General features: G+C 40.8%; 1 protein-coding gene across 5 annotated transcripts in view; it reads left to right on the top strand.

The window, feature by feature from the left end:
- Window positions 1-12545, top strand: part of zbbx (zinc finger, B-box domain containing) — a 55139-nt gene extending 42594 nt beyond the window's left edge. For 3 of the 5 annotated variants that reach the window (XM_028574312.1, XM_028574313.1, XM_028574310.1), the window contains 5 exons: window positions 959-1027; window positions 1539-1707; window positions 7746-8057; window positions 8288-8366; window positions 12213-12545. In XM_028574312.1, the coding sequence (XP_028430113.1) occupies window positions 959-1027; window positions 1539-1707; window positions 7746-8057; window positions 8288-8366; window positions 12213-12294 (711 nt within the window). In that variant the 3' untranslated portion in view covers window positions 12295-12545. The remainder of the gene's footprint in view (window positions 1-958; window positions 1028-1538; window positions 1708-7745; window positions 8058-8287; window positions 8367-12212) is intronic. The other 2 variants (XM_028574315.1, XM_028574314.1) reach the window with 2 other exon arrangements.
- Window positions 12546-13369: the final 824 nt, after the last annotated feature.

Below are 13369 nucleotides of genomic sequence, written 5' to 3'. Positions count from 1 at the left end.
GTGCCAGCTTTAGAAGTTTTAGAGAACCACATCATTACATTAGACATAATCGCTCCATAGAATTAGGAGACTAAGCGACATACAGTTAGAGTTTCTTATTGTAGCTGACCTGATCTATTAGATAACATTAGAATCACACTAATTACTTTACATTATTCATCTATAGCTCAGAGACACCCAAGGCAGGGGTGTTAAAGGTGCACATCATTGAGGGAAGAAAAGAGAAACAGAGTGGATTAAAAAGACACTGCTTGAATGGTCCCAAATGACCTTACAGCCATTAAATGCTTTGAATCCGTTATACTGTGACAGGGGAATGAAAGAAAATAAGGTGGGGGGCTAGTGCTTTATTAAAAAGCTGGAGAAAAATGAGGTTCATGATTGTGAAGATAGTGGTAATCTGTGGCCTCTGGACCTGAATCAAACTGTCCTAAAAATGATTAGATAGTAATTTTTTTTCAGCTCTCTCTCTTCTCTCTTTGGACCCGAGCTCTCCTCTCTTGTCCTCCATGTAATTCTTATACTTCCTCTCCCTCTCTTTCTTTTGTTCCATTGCTTCTTTTCTATCTATTCACTTACTCATTTTCTTCTTCCATTTCTCCTTCTTGTTTTGCCTTTACGCTATAGTTCAGGCAGTCAACTGCTACATCCTTTTTTGTTATGATGAGACATTGGTCTGCACAAACACAACTCCAATTTGTCCTGCTACACAGTCCCATTGTATTAGGTCTCTTGCCATTTCATTGTTATGCCTCTCTTTTTTCATTTGTCCTGTCTTCACCTTGTCATTCTCCATCCTTGCTGCTTCCTTTTTCTTAGCAACACTATTCCTACAAGCCTTGCTTCCTATTTTTTCCAGGCCCATCTGCACTGTCTTGCAATGCTATGGCTAGCATGCTAATGCATCACATCTAATCTTAACTAAACAGAGCTTCCACATTTTACCCCCGTCTCACAGGAGGACACTTGCGCAGGAAGAACAGCTAACCCACCACGCCGTTGTGAGATGCTCTCACCAGCTCCAGGGGTTAATTAAAAATCAATTCATCAAGTGGAAACAAAGGAAACAGGAGGAGAGGGGAATAATCTCCAGTGAAAGACACCAGCTTATTAATATGCATTCACACAGTAGAAAATGGAGAAAAAAACACAAATTTTAACACACTTACCTGTCTTAATAAAAGTTAAATTGATATTGAATTTCAGTTTGTCCTTTGAACTGATTGTGTTAGAAACTCAAGACAAAACTAATAATACCTTATTCCCCTGTACTCTCTTCACTCTATTCCTATGTCCCCCACTATACCCCTCCTTCCTGTCCCCTCCTCAACTCCCTCCATAATCTATTTCTTTGTGTCATCTCTCTATTTCATCCTCACATCATCCATCTTTCTGCCTCACTCCTTCCACACATTTCCCTTTATACTACTTACCCCCTCCTTCCCTCCCTCCCTCCCTCCCTCCCTCCTTCTTTCCTTCCTCCTTCCTTCCATCCCTCCTTCTCCTGCATTTTTCCATCTGTTTCCATATCCCCCTAGGTGATGCACGACCAGAGTTCTGGGTCTAGATCAGAGCAGTTTTGTGATCTGGATGGATTCCCGCCTCTGGGTTTGGACATTAATTCTGGTCACTCCGAAACACCAAAGCACACACACTGTGACCCGCTGCACACCTGCCAAACTTCACTGCAGGATTCAGACCCGACAGGTCGGTTAAAGAAGGGAAGTCTTCTTAGGTGTACGCACGTGTGCATGAATTTTCATGCTCCTATTGTATTGAGATTTTGTTCTTTAAACTGTTAAACATGTTTTCCTGTGAACTACATCAGAAATTGCCATTGCTGTTTTTTTTCTCGCTTCAAGAGATTAGATTGTGAAGATTACCTCTGTGTCCAACTTTTGCCCGGAGATACTTTCCAATTTGCAAGCGTTATTCATATCACAAAGGCCTCATAATAGGATTTAGAACAAATATGTAAAAACGTAGAGCTTACAAGAGAAATGAAAATGAGTTTTAAACCCAGAGGAGCGCTGGCTGCTTGGTGGAAAACGAGAGATGGGGGACAACACCGATAATTTACTACTGGTGGGTCCAATGGGAGCTTTCCTGAGATGCCTTTTTTATTTTGTGTGTGCATGTGTGTATGTCCTTGCCTGCACTTGTGTCTAAGCCTGTGTGCTTAGTGCTTCCGTTTTCTTAAACTGTAGGTGAACACAGTTTACCCGAAACTTGTGAAAGTCCACATTTCATCACAAACACATACTTGCAGACAAACACAGCCTTTTCTTCTTGTTTCTTTTTACTAGCTGAAAAGCGTAGATAGTAATGCCTGTGTCCTGCACATGGCACTCAAAGTTTACTTTGACTTTAACTTTGAGAGGAATTGTTAAAGGAACACGCCGACTTATTGGGAATTAAGCTTATTCACCGTAACCCCCAGAGTTAGACAAGTCGATACATACCCTTCTCATCTCCGTGCGTGCTGTAAGGCTGTCTGACGGCTCCAGCGGCATCAGGCCAGCACAGAACATGCAGGTGAATGGTTCCAGCAATCCTACTGCTCCGAATAAGTGACAAAATAACGCCAACATGTTCCTATTTACATGTTGTGATTTATAGAGTGTCAGCATGTACAAAAAACAACTTAACATGAGACACAGCCGTCTTCTAACTGTAAACAAACCGGGAACTATATTCTCAGGCGGAAGAATATAGTACTTGGGCGGAGTGATATGCTCGCAGCAAGCCTGTCTGAGAATATAGTTCCCGGTTTGTTTACTGTTAGAAGATGGCTGTGTCATGTTACGTTGTTTTGTGTACACGCTGTGACTCTACAAATCACAACATGTAAATAGGAACATGTTGGTGTTATTTTGTCACTTTTGTCACAATTGGGAGCAGTAGGTTTACTGGAACCAGTCACCTGCAGGATCTGTGCTAGGCTAAGCTAATGCTGGAGCCGTCAGGCAGCGTTACAGCACGCACGGAGATGAGAACGGTATGTATCGACTTGTCTTACTCTGGGGGTTACAGTGAATAAGCTAAATTCCCAATAAGTCGGCGTGTTCCTTTAAAAGGCGTATGTCTTTATTATAAACACTTCTGAAAACACATTGTCAAATCAGTCTTTAGTGCTAGAAAATGCTTGTATTCCATTATTACCTATCACTAGGCTTTGTCTGCAAGATAATTGTTCCATGGCATAGATTTTTTTTCCTCCTCCTCATTTCTTTTCTTCTCAAGTTTCACCTTGAACTACACCAGAAAAATCCTGCTATAACAAGAGGTTTTTATAATTTTTTTATTCTGACATTAACTGTCTGCTGGACCATGCTGTCACCATCGAGGCAAGTATCCCCGAGGTATATGAAAGATTTCCAATTTGTAAACACAGCATGGGTGTTGAAAATGATTATAACACTAATAATTTGTAAACTGGCCATGTCTATCAGGTGCTCAGACTGTCCAACAAGGCTGATGGAAGTCTAGTATTATCCTCCAAATTGCATTAGAGTTCAAATAATAATATTTGGATCGAATCAGATGCTATAATTTATCGTGGTGCTCATTACACCTTGTACTCTGGTCCAAGGCTGTTGAATTACGCATATTTCAAACAGACGTTGCTGTTTTGATCCAGCAAGCAATTGTAATTCATACTTCACTTGCTTAAGTAAATCGTTACAGCACAAAATAATCCCATCAACCTTTTCCTTCATCAAGTCTTGAAGCCCAGCTTTTCACTGTTTCATTCTCAAGCCTGCGTTAAACGAATGAGGTTGACAGTAGGAGACTCCCACAAGGGCAGCACTACCGTCCTCGCACCACGCAGCCAGCCACTCGTCAAACCTTGCACTGTCTCTGCCACCATCGTTAAAGCTCCAAAGTTAATGAGAGAGAAAGGTTAGAGAGGAGGAATATCACCTTGTGAACACTCCACACTCATTTATGTCCCTCCATCTGTCTCCTCTATTTTACTCTTCTTTTTTTCCCAGGCAGGGCTGAGATCCAACAGGTTTTATATGTCTCCTGCTTTACCTTTCCACCTCTCTATCCTTTCTGCTCTTACTCCCTTTCACTCGGTCAGTCAGAAAATTAGGTTGTTAGTGTGCAGTTTCTGTCTCGTGTGCATCCAAAGAGAGAGAGACAGGTGTATGGATAGACAGGCAGGACAATGAACAAACGTCCATAGAGGGAGACAGAGAAGAGATACATGCAGGTGTATTGAGAAACTAGCAGTAAGAGCAAATAAACAGGTAGACAGACAAGCAGAAATCAAAGTCCAGCAGACAAATGGATGGAGAAACGGGCAGACTGACTGAATTCTAGCAGTGTCTTTCTATGCATTTCTGAGTCATTTTTATATTTCAACCTTCTCCGTTTTCTTTTTGTGAGTTTAGAAGCTGGCTGTCTTACTCAGACAGACTAGTTATAGTCTACTAGATTTAGACTAGTAAATAGATTTTTCATCCAGTCATCCAGTCAATACTTTTAATTGATTGGCTAACCACTGCAGAGAAAGAAGAAAACACAGTAATTGCATTACAGCTGCCATGAATGGCTGAACAGGCTTGTTAAGCAATATTGGTTCGGTACAGATGCTGCTGCTGAATAGAGTGGATTATTGTATCAAATGTAATTTACTAAATTCGCTTGAATTCATTTATATATTTATTATTAGGGCTAATAGATTATTTGTAAATTGGGAACCTCCTCATAACCATGGCTTCTTTTTTATTGCTCTCACTGTATTTTGAAAGGCTATGTTTTGATTTTCCAGAAGCTTCTGTGTATTTGAAGACTTTTTCCACTCCTAGTTTACATACTAGTAATTTGCCCTATTTTGACTTTTTAAATTGATAAACAACCATGGAAAGGAATAACTGTATTCTGTAGTTCACACAGCTGCTTTATAGTCTGTGTATCATTGCGCTGTCAGCCAACAAAAAGTTATTCCATGAAATGGATCTATACAAAATCACACACTGTTGGGAGTTAGATAGCAAATCAAATGCATTGCTATTTCCATTTGCTAGCCATACGGCCTACTGATAGCAGTGTGGCGTCGCATGATCTGTGTCCTCTGAATTTATTTATCTTGTATCCAGATATAGCACATGTTTTCAGAGCATGTTAAGGGCAATACAAGAATGTGGTAGTGGATAGAGTGATGGAATGCTTTTAAAACAGGGTCAGCAGAGACTTTCATGGGATGTAAAAACAATACTCTGCAAATATTGACATTCGTCTGTATACAATATTTCCTTTAAATAAATGTAATGTTTCGACAGTAGGCATTATTTACAGGTATGTTCTTTTTAAGGGTCAGAGGGTTATAGGACATGCAGCACCCTTACTACCGACACTGAGGAACACCTCGTTTTTAGAGTCATGGACAACCACCTAAAGCTAACTGGAAGTCAATTTCACTCAACCAGACCCTCCAAGAGAGGAGAAATATCAGCAAATAAACTAGGAACATCTGTTAAGTGTATTTGTGTGTGTGTTTGCATGCACACTTGTGTGCTTTTTGTCTGTGTGAACGCTATCAAACTCGCCGAGCTCCACTTCTTCAGAACTCCTTGTCGTACAATCAATACGCCTCATTTCTGCATATAGCCTCACTTTCTTGGCGTTGAGTATGCAGGTTTTTTTAAAGAGATTATACTGTATCACTCTCAAACACAGGCACACGCGTCATATACGCACCTACTTTAAAGACACACACATGGAGGATTGGGAGTCGGTCCAGGAATGTGTCCTCTCATCACTTCCCTCGCTCAGATCTCATAAACACTGCAGTAATCCGTTTATGCCGATACAACACACTCACAAACACACAAACATAGACACCAGAGAGACAAGACGACGATCTGTTTTACTGTGGGCAGCTGTGGCTCAGGTGGTAGAGAGGTTGTCTACCAATCAGGAGGTCACTGGTTTGATCCCTGGCCCCACAGTCCTGTGTTGGGCAAGACAACTGGACCCCCAACTACCCTCATCGGTGTTAGAATGTGCATGAATGGTTATGCGATGAGCCTCGGCCACTGAATGTGTCTGTGAATGGTGCTTGTACTATGTAGTGTGAGTAGTCGTTAAGACTAGAAAAGAGCTATATGAATACAGTCCATTTACATTTACTCAGTGATAGTCCAGTACCTCCCACTGCTCATCTGTTCCTAGAATTTCCTTCCTCTTTCCCTCCTCACTCATTGTTTATATCAACCATTTGCTGTCATGCTGTCTTTAGTTTTTTTTTTTTTCATGAATCTTACTAATTCCATTTCATTCTTCATTCAACTTTTACACATTCATGGGATTTTTTAAATAATTTTTGTGTTTTACTCCTCTCCTCTCCTCTCCTCTACTCTATTCATTAGTGATTTTACACCCAAAGCAAATAGTTGAAAGCACTGAGACCCACATTGTACTCACTTGACTTAAGGTGTAGTTAAGTTGAATACTTTGAAAGGAGGTCCACACTTGTAAAACCTCTCAAGAGCCAAAAACCTTTTTTCAACATATTTGATTACAGCATCAGAAGGACTCTTGGGTGCTCAACATGTTTTCAATATTTTTAATTCCACAGAGGAACCTTAGCACAGACGTTTCGGCAAGTTGCCTCACTCAGTGTGCCTCATTGTGCTGTCTTGTCACTGTGTGCCACTCCAGTGTGCTGTCTGACAGCGCACTGAAGAAGGCCTCTCGCTGAAACATCTGTGCTTTGGCTCCCATGTGCCATTAACGAATGTCTCGAAATAGCTTTGTGTTCCTGAGCATCTTTGTAAGTAGGGAACTCTTTTTCATGTTCACAGCATTTTGCATTTTATCATTTAGATTTTTTTTCAGGGTTCATTTTAGCTGTTTGTGTGTTGCATAGACCCCAGTTATACTTATTATAATTTGTCCAGTGAAAAAGTTACTGAATGCTATATATATATATACAAGAAAGATTGAAATTTGACCTTCCTAAGGAACTTTAGAAGGAGGTAATTTTGAGAGATCAGATTTTAATCTCACTCTCATTTACCCTGAATGCATTTTAAATCAGGCACAGAGCTTTATCAGTAACCAAGATTTAGATCTATGTCCCATCTGCTTTGAAATTGAAGTAAATTGAGTCTACGGGTGTGTGCATGTGTGAGTGCACATGTGTTAGCAGCACTGTACTGAATGCATCATTCCTCCCATGCTGCTTAGTTTGACAGTGCAGGTGGTTGTAAAGCACTAAGTAGAAGTTCTTTGCCAGTTGAAAGACAGAGCCAGGCACTGAGGGAGGGTGGGAGGGAGGGGTAAGGAGACAATGGAAGATTGAAAGAATGAAAGACTTAACACTGGAGCTGAAACTGGTTAGACAGCACGCAGCATGAGAAATCAGTGTGCCGCACACACACAAACACACACGCACATACACGGCCACACCATCATAGCTTCTCAATGGGAGCCTCGATGTAATTTACAGTGAGCAGGTGGGGATGGATGTTCAATCTGATTCAATTTGATGGGGCTCACAGTGGAGTGGGATGAGACACCACTCATTCGACTGACTGTTGTGATAGTTTCTTTGTCTCTCACTTTCCCTGAATCCCAAGCTGCATACCCCTCCCTTCTTCCTCTACATCTCCTCTTATCGCTTTCACTGTCTGTAGCTGTTTTTGTATGTAACCCTGTCCGTATATCCATCGTTCCATCCATTCATCCATCCTTCTGTGCATTGTTACCTTTGTCCTTTCTTTTTTATTCAGGGTCAGGGTCTAGCCTGTCTGGCAAGTCCACGCCAACTGTGTCTCACCGTCCAAAGACAAACCCAAGCCCTCTCTCTTCACCTATCTCTCCCCCCCTCTCTCATTTCCCCTCTCCTCCCCTCTCCGCCTGCCTGTCCCGTGCCTCTGGCTCAGAATTTGGTCCAGAGTTTCGTCCCTTTTCCCGGGCAGCCCGGGAGATCATGGAGATTTGTAGTGTGGACCAGACCGGCTGTGAGGACCCTGACCTGGACACTGACACGACTGCACACGCACTCCACGGTCTGGAGCAGGAATTAAGACTAATGGCCAACGGTACGTACACACACATTAAGTACATTCATAAGTCATGTATGCAAACACACCATCAGGTTATGGCTACCTATGATAAACATACAGTATTACTATGATGATGATGATAATAACATAATAAAAAAAGATACTGATGTTAATCACAATAATGTTTGTTGAATGACGAGTTATAATGGTGATGATGGTTATAAATTAAGACCATATGCACTTACCTTCCTTAATATCTACCTCAGAAACAGGGAAGCAGGCTTCAGTATTTGGTACAGGAAACAGTGGAAGTCAAGATCAGCATGGAAATCATCGTTTCACACAGTGGGTAACATGCACACGCAATCTAAACCCACTCCCACGTAATAATTGTTATTATTGCTCAAGGCACACACAATGTACATAATCTCATCCTCATGGGTAAACTCAAGTCCATGGGCTCTATTTTTGTGTTGTCGAAGTGCAGGGTATGCAGTGTCGCACCAGCAAATTAGTATTTTCCTGGAATCCCAACTTTTGTAGTGGTATTCCCAGAAACAAAAGAGTGTTATCTTTAAAATCTCTTAAAATTATTTGTGGATCATTACCAGGGTTATGTTTATGTAGCAATATGAAGATTAAGCAACTATTTAATTCCCAAATTGTAAAACAGTTAAATCTAACTAAATTAGGGCAGTGCCGCTGGGTTCACAAAAATAGAGAGAATGTGTTATTGTTACAGAACCTGAGAAAGTCCATATATCGAGTTCCAGAACTTAAAAGTACCAGCTGCATCTTAGGCAGGTTTCCATTCCATTTTGAAAGGCAAATGTGCCTTTTTTTCTCTGTGATAATCTGGATGTAGCCTCATGACTTCCTGTTTTCCTACTCTTGTCTGTGTCTTTTCACCATGATCATCATGTAATCTATTGCTTTCTCTCCCCCTACACTTCCCTACACTCCTTCGCCATTCCAATGGTCACGATGGGGGGTAATCTCTCTTTTTTTGTGCTCCGTCAATTCCTCTCCCGGTCGGATATGTGGAGTGTGCAATGGATCGTTAGCCAGCAGAACGACTTTAGCGTTGACAGCGTGTTGGGTATTGGGCCTTAATGTGCTGCTTAATGTGTGTGTGTGTGTGTGTGTGTGTGTGTGTGTGTGTGTGTGTGTGTGTGTGTGTGTGTGTGTGTGTGTGTGTGTGTGTGTGTGCATGCGTGTGTGTGTGAGTGAGTGAGACAGAGAGAGAGAGAGAGAGAGTGTCAATGTATTTTTCTTGTATCTCCAAAACTGAGTGTGTGGGTGTGTGTGTGTCTGTGCATTGTTAATGTTTTGTGTTTGTGTGTATGTGTTTGTGTAGTGGGCATAATCTGCGCTAGAGGCCTTGTGCTGAGTAGAGCACTGTGAATATCACATTGAGACGTGTAATAACCGGATTAACACATACTACACAGAGGGCTCCCAAAACAGCTCCTTACATCCTATAAACACACACGCACGCATGCATGCATGCACACACACACACACACACACACACACACACACACTGATGCACACACTTACGCACACATATACACAGATGAATTTAAAGGTGCTGTAGGTAGGATTGTGAAGATCAAGGACTGACAACTTCTCAGTCCCTCCCCCCTTTCAGCTAATGCCCAAAACGGTCTCCTAAGCCCCTCCCCCCACAAGGGAGAATGAATGTGTGTGCATGAGCAATGATTGACACGCAGTTAGACACCCCTCCCTGGCCCCGATTGGTGCATCTGAACAGGGAGCTTAGGATTTTTGCAAATCGTACTACTGGCTGTAGGTGGTGCCAGAGGAGACAGATTTTTTTTGTATTACCTGCTTCATGTAGTTCTACTCGAACATAGGGGCAGTTTCAGCAAATATGACAGAAAGTTAGTTTTATAAGTCTTACCTACTGCACCTTTTAATCAGACTAGTTTGGCATAGCTGTACAGGTATCTTTTTTTGTTTTTGTTCCAGCTTCATCCTCGTCATTTTTTCCTCCCATCATGCAGGGTTTGGTCATTGGGACAATGTTCAGTTCATAACATATTCAAAGCAAAGGGATTTTGAGATAACAGTAACTTGCCATGCATTGAATTGTATCACAACTTTAACATTATTTGCAATTATCATTGAAATAGGGAAATACCCATTTTATATCTTTGAAATGGATCCAGTCTTCTGTGCCAAATGTTTGGTAAAACCAAAACCAAAAGTCTAAGTTGTATGTACTGTACATTTAGTCCTTTTCACTTTTTCTTTCTAATGCAGTTTGCAGTTTACAATTTTACAGTACAATAACAAAAAGGTCTACCTCACAAACTTTAGCTTTAATTTACTAATTTACTTCTAATATACTAATATATAGTTTACTGTACCATCCCGACCCTTTGGAATTGAATCCTCCTCTCAGCCACCAGGTACTCCCAGATGTTGAGTGGTGGCTGCAGTTGCATCGAAGAGGAGATTCCTAATAATAATGCATGATAATGGAGTTCTACTGTAGAGTGGTCTGCTGCCCACCATCATATAGAATAACAGTGTTATCAGGAAAACTTGAGTTAGTTGATAATTTATTCTTGTATAAAACCTATAAAATATACATTTATTTTTGTAACTCTTCCAGTAATAGGACACTCTAAAGTACACCCACTCAACATACAAGTCAATGCCGTGCTACAGTATAATATCAAGTGCAATATGCGTGCATCCATTAATGTGTTGCGTCTGCTATGACCCAACCAATATTTACCTCATATCCAGAAAACTATTCATCTTCCATCTCTGACTCGGCTGCTTCCAGCTGTCTGGCGGTGCTGTAGTGTCGCCTCAGTTTATTGGCTGTCTTTGATCTAACCTTCAGTCACCTTGCACAGCAGTATCACATTAATTCTTGGAAAGTGGATGTATTCTGAATTTTCTCATGTACAGGTTATACAGTAGAGTATCTATGGTAATCTAACAAAAAAGAAACTTAGAATATCTAAGATTGATTATACTTAGCTGAGAGACTCAATGTATATTTACACTTTAATCTGTGTTTGCTTCCTTAGTAGTGTAATATCCTGAATGTATTTTTATGCATGTATATATTGACATTTAGCATTGCACCCAGACCTCGACTGAACTTATTTTAAATACATTTAAAATATGAAAAAAATGCACACAGTACACTTTCTGTAAAATAGGAATGTCATCTACTGTTATCTTGTTAGTGGATACACTCAGGACTAGCAAGGAAACACAGGGCAAAATTTGCAGCATGCAAGTACAAAAGTGGCATGTGTTGGATTTTTTTATGGTACAAACAGTGAGTGGGAATGTTTACTTTTTGCAAGTAAATCTTAAAAGGCACAAGTTAGGTGTGGGCTTAATCAAAGATTCAGCTGTCAACTAGCTCAGATAATATATAAATATATATATATATCTAATACCAATAAATACCAAAACTTTTAACAAAGCAACATTTTAAGTCTTGAGAAAACACCTTGAACATCTGTCTTGAACACTCATTGAATGAATGAGTTGTCATAAATCGGAGGAAAATAATTTGATGCTTGATGACATCAAAAGATAGACAAAAGCAAAGGTTTTGTAATCAAACCCAGGTAGCATCTGTTGGAGGATCACTGCAGGTGGGCGTTGTGTACTGTATCACATTGATAAGCCTGCAGTCTTTGTAGAATCCAAAGTTAATTTGCATCTTGTCGTAGATGCAAATTAGGAGAGGCAGCTCCTAAATGTCTCAATAAAAAAGTATAGATGCTCCATTGGTGCAGTTAATTTTACCTCCTGAATGTGAGTGTTTTAAAATGGTCAGTGCCCTCTAAGTTACAACATACTTCCTTCTTCCTGTTCTTTAGAGGCCAAGCCATTTCACACAAAAATCTAAAGTATCAAACAACTTGGATTTGTGGATGAATTAAATTATAGATTCAGTATGCTGTCAAACCACAACCCTGGTGATGACGAATGCAGACAACACACAAACTGCACTTTTAGCGGGTGTACCCGTCTGAATACATCACTTATGTTTCCGGAGCAAAGTCTGTGATGTCTGCATCTGACACTAGTGACAAAAGTACAGAGTACATCTGTCCTTTAATCATAGAGAGGTATTCGAGTGCTGTGCATGTAGGATGTTCTGCCTTTGATTGGTGGATTTTGGTCTTGCAGGGGCAGAGCCAGCGAGGAACAAAAGGATGAGGAGGAAGCGGCTGCACAGAGAGACCGGCAGAGTGTCCTCTCTCTACCCTGAGATAGTCTCACACATGCACATCAACACACGCACACCTGCTTGTTAAATAAGGAAAAGGCTTGCACATAGAGATACAAGTGACTAAAGTGAGCAAAAACACACAATGGATTACAATGGATGTTATTTAAATTGTGTTGACGTGGTGTAAAGGCTGGTGCAGATGCCCCGAATGTTAAATCTGCCGGGAACTCTCTGCAAATAGATGAAAAGAAAAATGTAATGCTTTAAAAATAAATATTGCTGGATATCTACTAAATGCGGTTTTAATTTGAGTTATGATATGTCTCTTTTTTGTATGTGTCCATGTTTTCTGTACACAATGTATATGTTACGTTTAATTCTCAGCAGGAATCTGCTTGGATCCCTTTGATTGTGTGTCACTGTGTGTGTGTGTGTGTGTGTGTGTGTGTGTGTGTGTGTGTTTTAAGTGACAGATGTTGAGGGACAGTTTGCTGCTGTGCCAATTTTTCCAACAGGGATTGAACGCACTACATTTTTATCTTTTGTCATCAGTTTGTTTCTAAATAAGGTTAGGGTGGCACTGGATCAGGTCAGACTGTCTTCACACACACACACACACTCACAAATACACACACACACTAAAGACGCTGCTGCAGGTGATAAATTATGTTTGTAAAGAAGGGAATGAGGAGCTGTGCCAATGGCTGCTGTTGCCATCTGTCTGTATGTGTGTGCAGGAGTTGGGGAAGATAAACACCAGGCACTGGAACTGGTTTGTCATGCTGTGGTTAATGTGTACATGTTGGTGTGTGGTGTGAATGTTTGTGTATTTTTTAGGGGGGGGGTTTTATGCCTTTGCGCAAGCGACAGCAGTGGCCAGAGGCATTATGTTTTCGAGTTATCCGTCCATCCCTTTCTTGTGAACGTAATATCTCAGAAATGCCTGGAGGAAATTTCTTCATATTTGGCACAAATGTCCACTTGGACTCTATGATGAAGTGATTCAATTTGGTGGTCAAAGGTCAGGGTTACTGTGACCTCACCAGACACATTTTGTATAGAAGTCTATGGGAAAATTACCATAGTTCTCACTTGATTTATTACCTCCTGCTGA

This window comes from Perca flavescens, chromosome 3, assembly GCF_004354835.1.
Source record: "Perca flavescens isolate YP-PL-M2 chromosome 3, PFLA_1.0, whole genome shotgun sequence".
Classification (NCBI taxonomy): Eukaryota; Metazoa; Chordata; class Actinopteri; order Perciformes; family Percidae; genus Perca; species Perca flavescens.
Note: the sequence above shows the minus strand (reverse complement) of the source record. Positions and strands in the feature narration are given on the sequence as shown.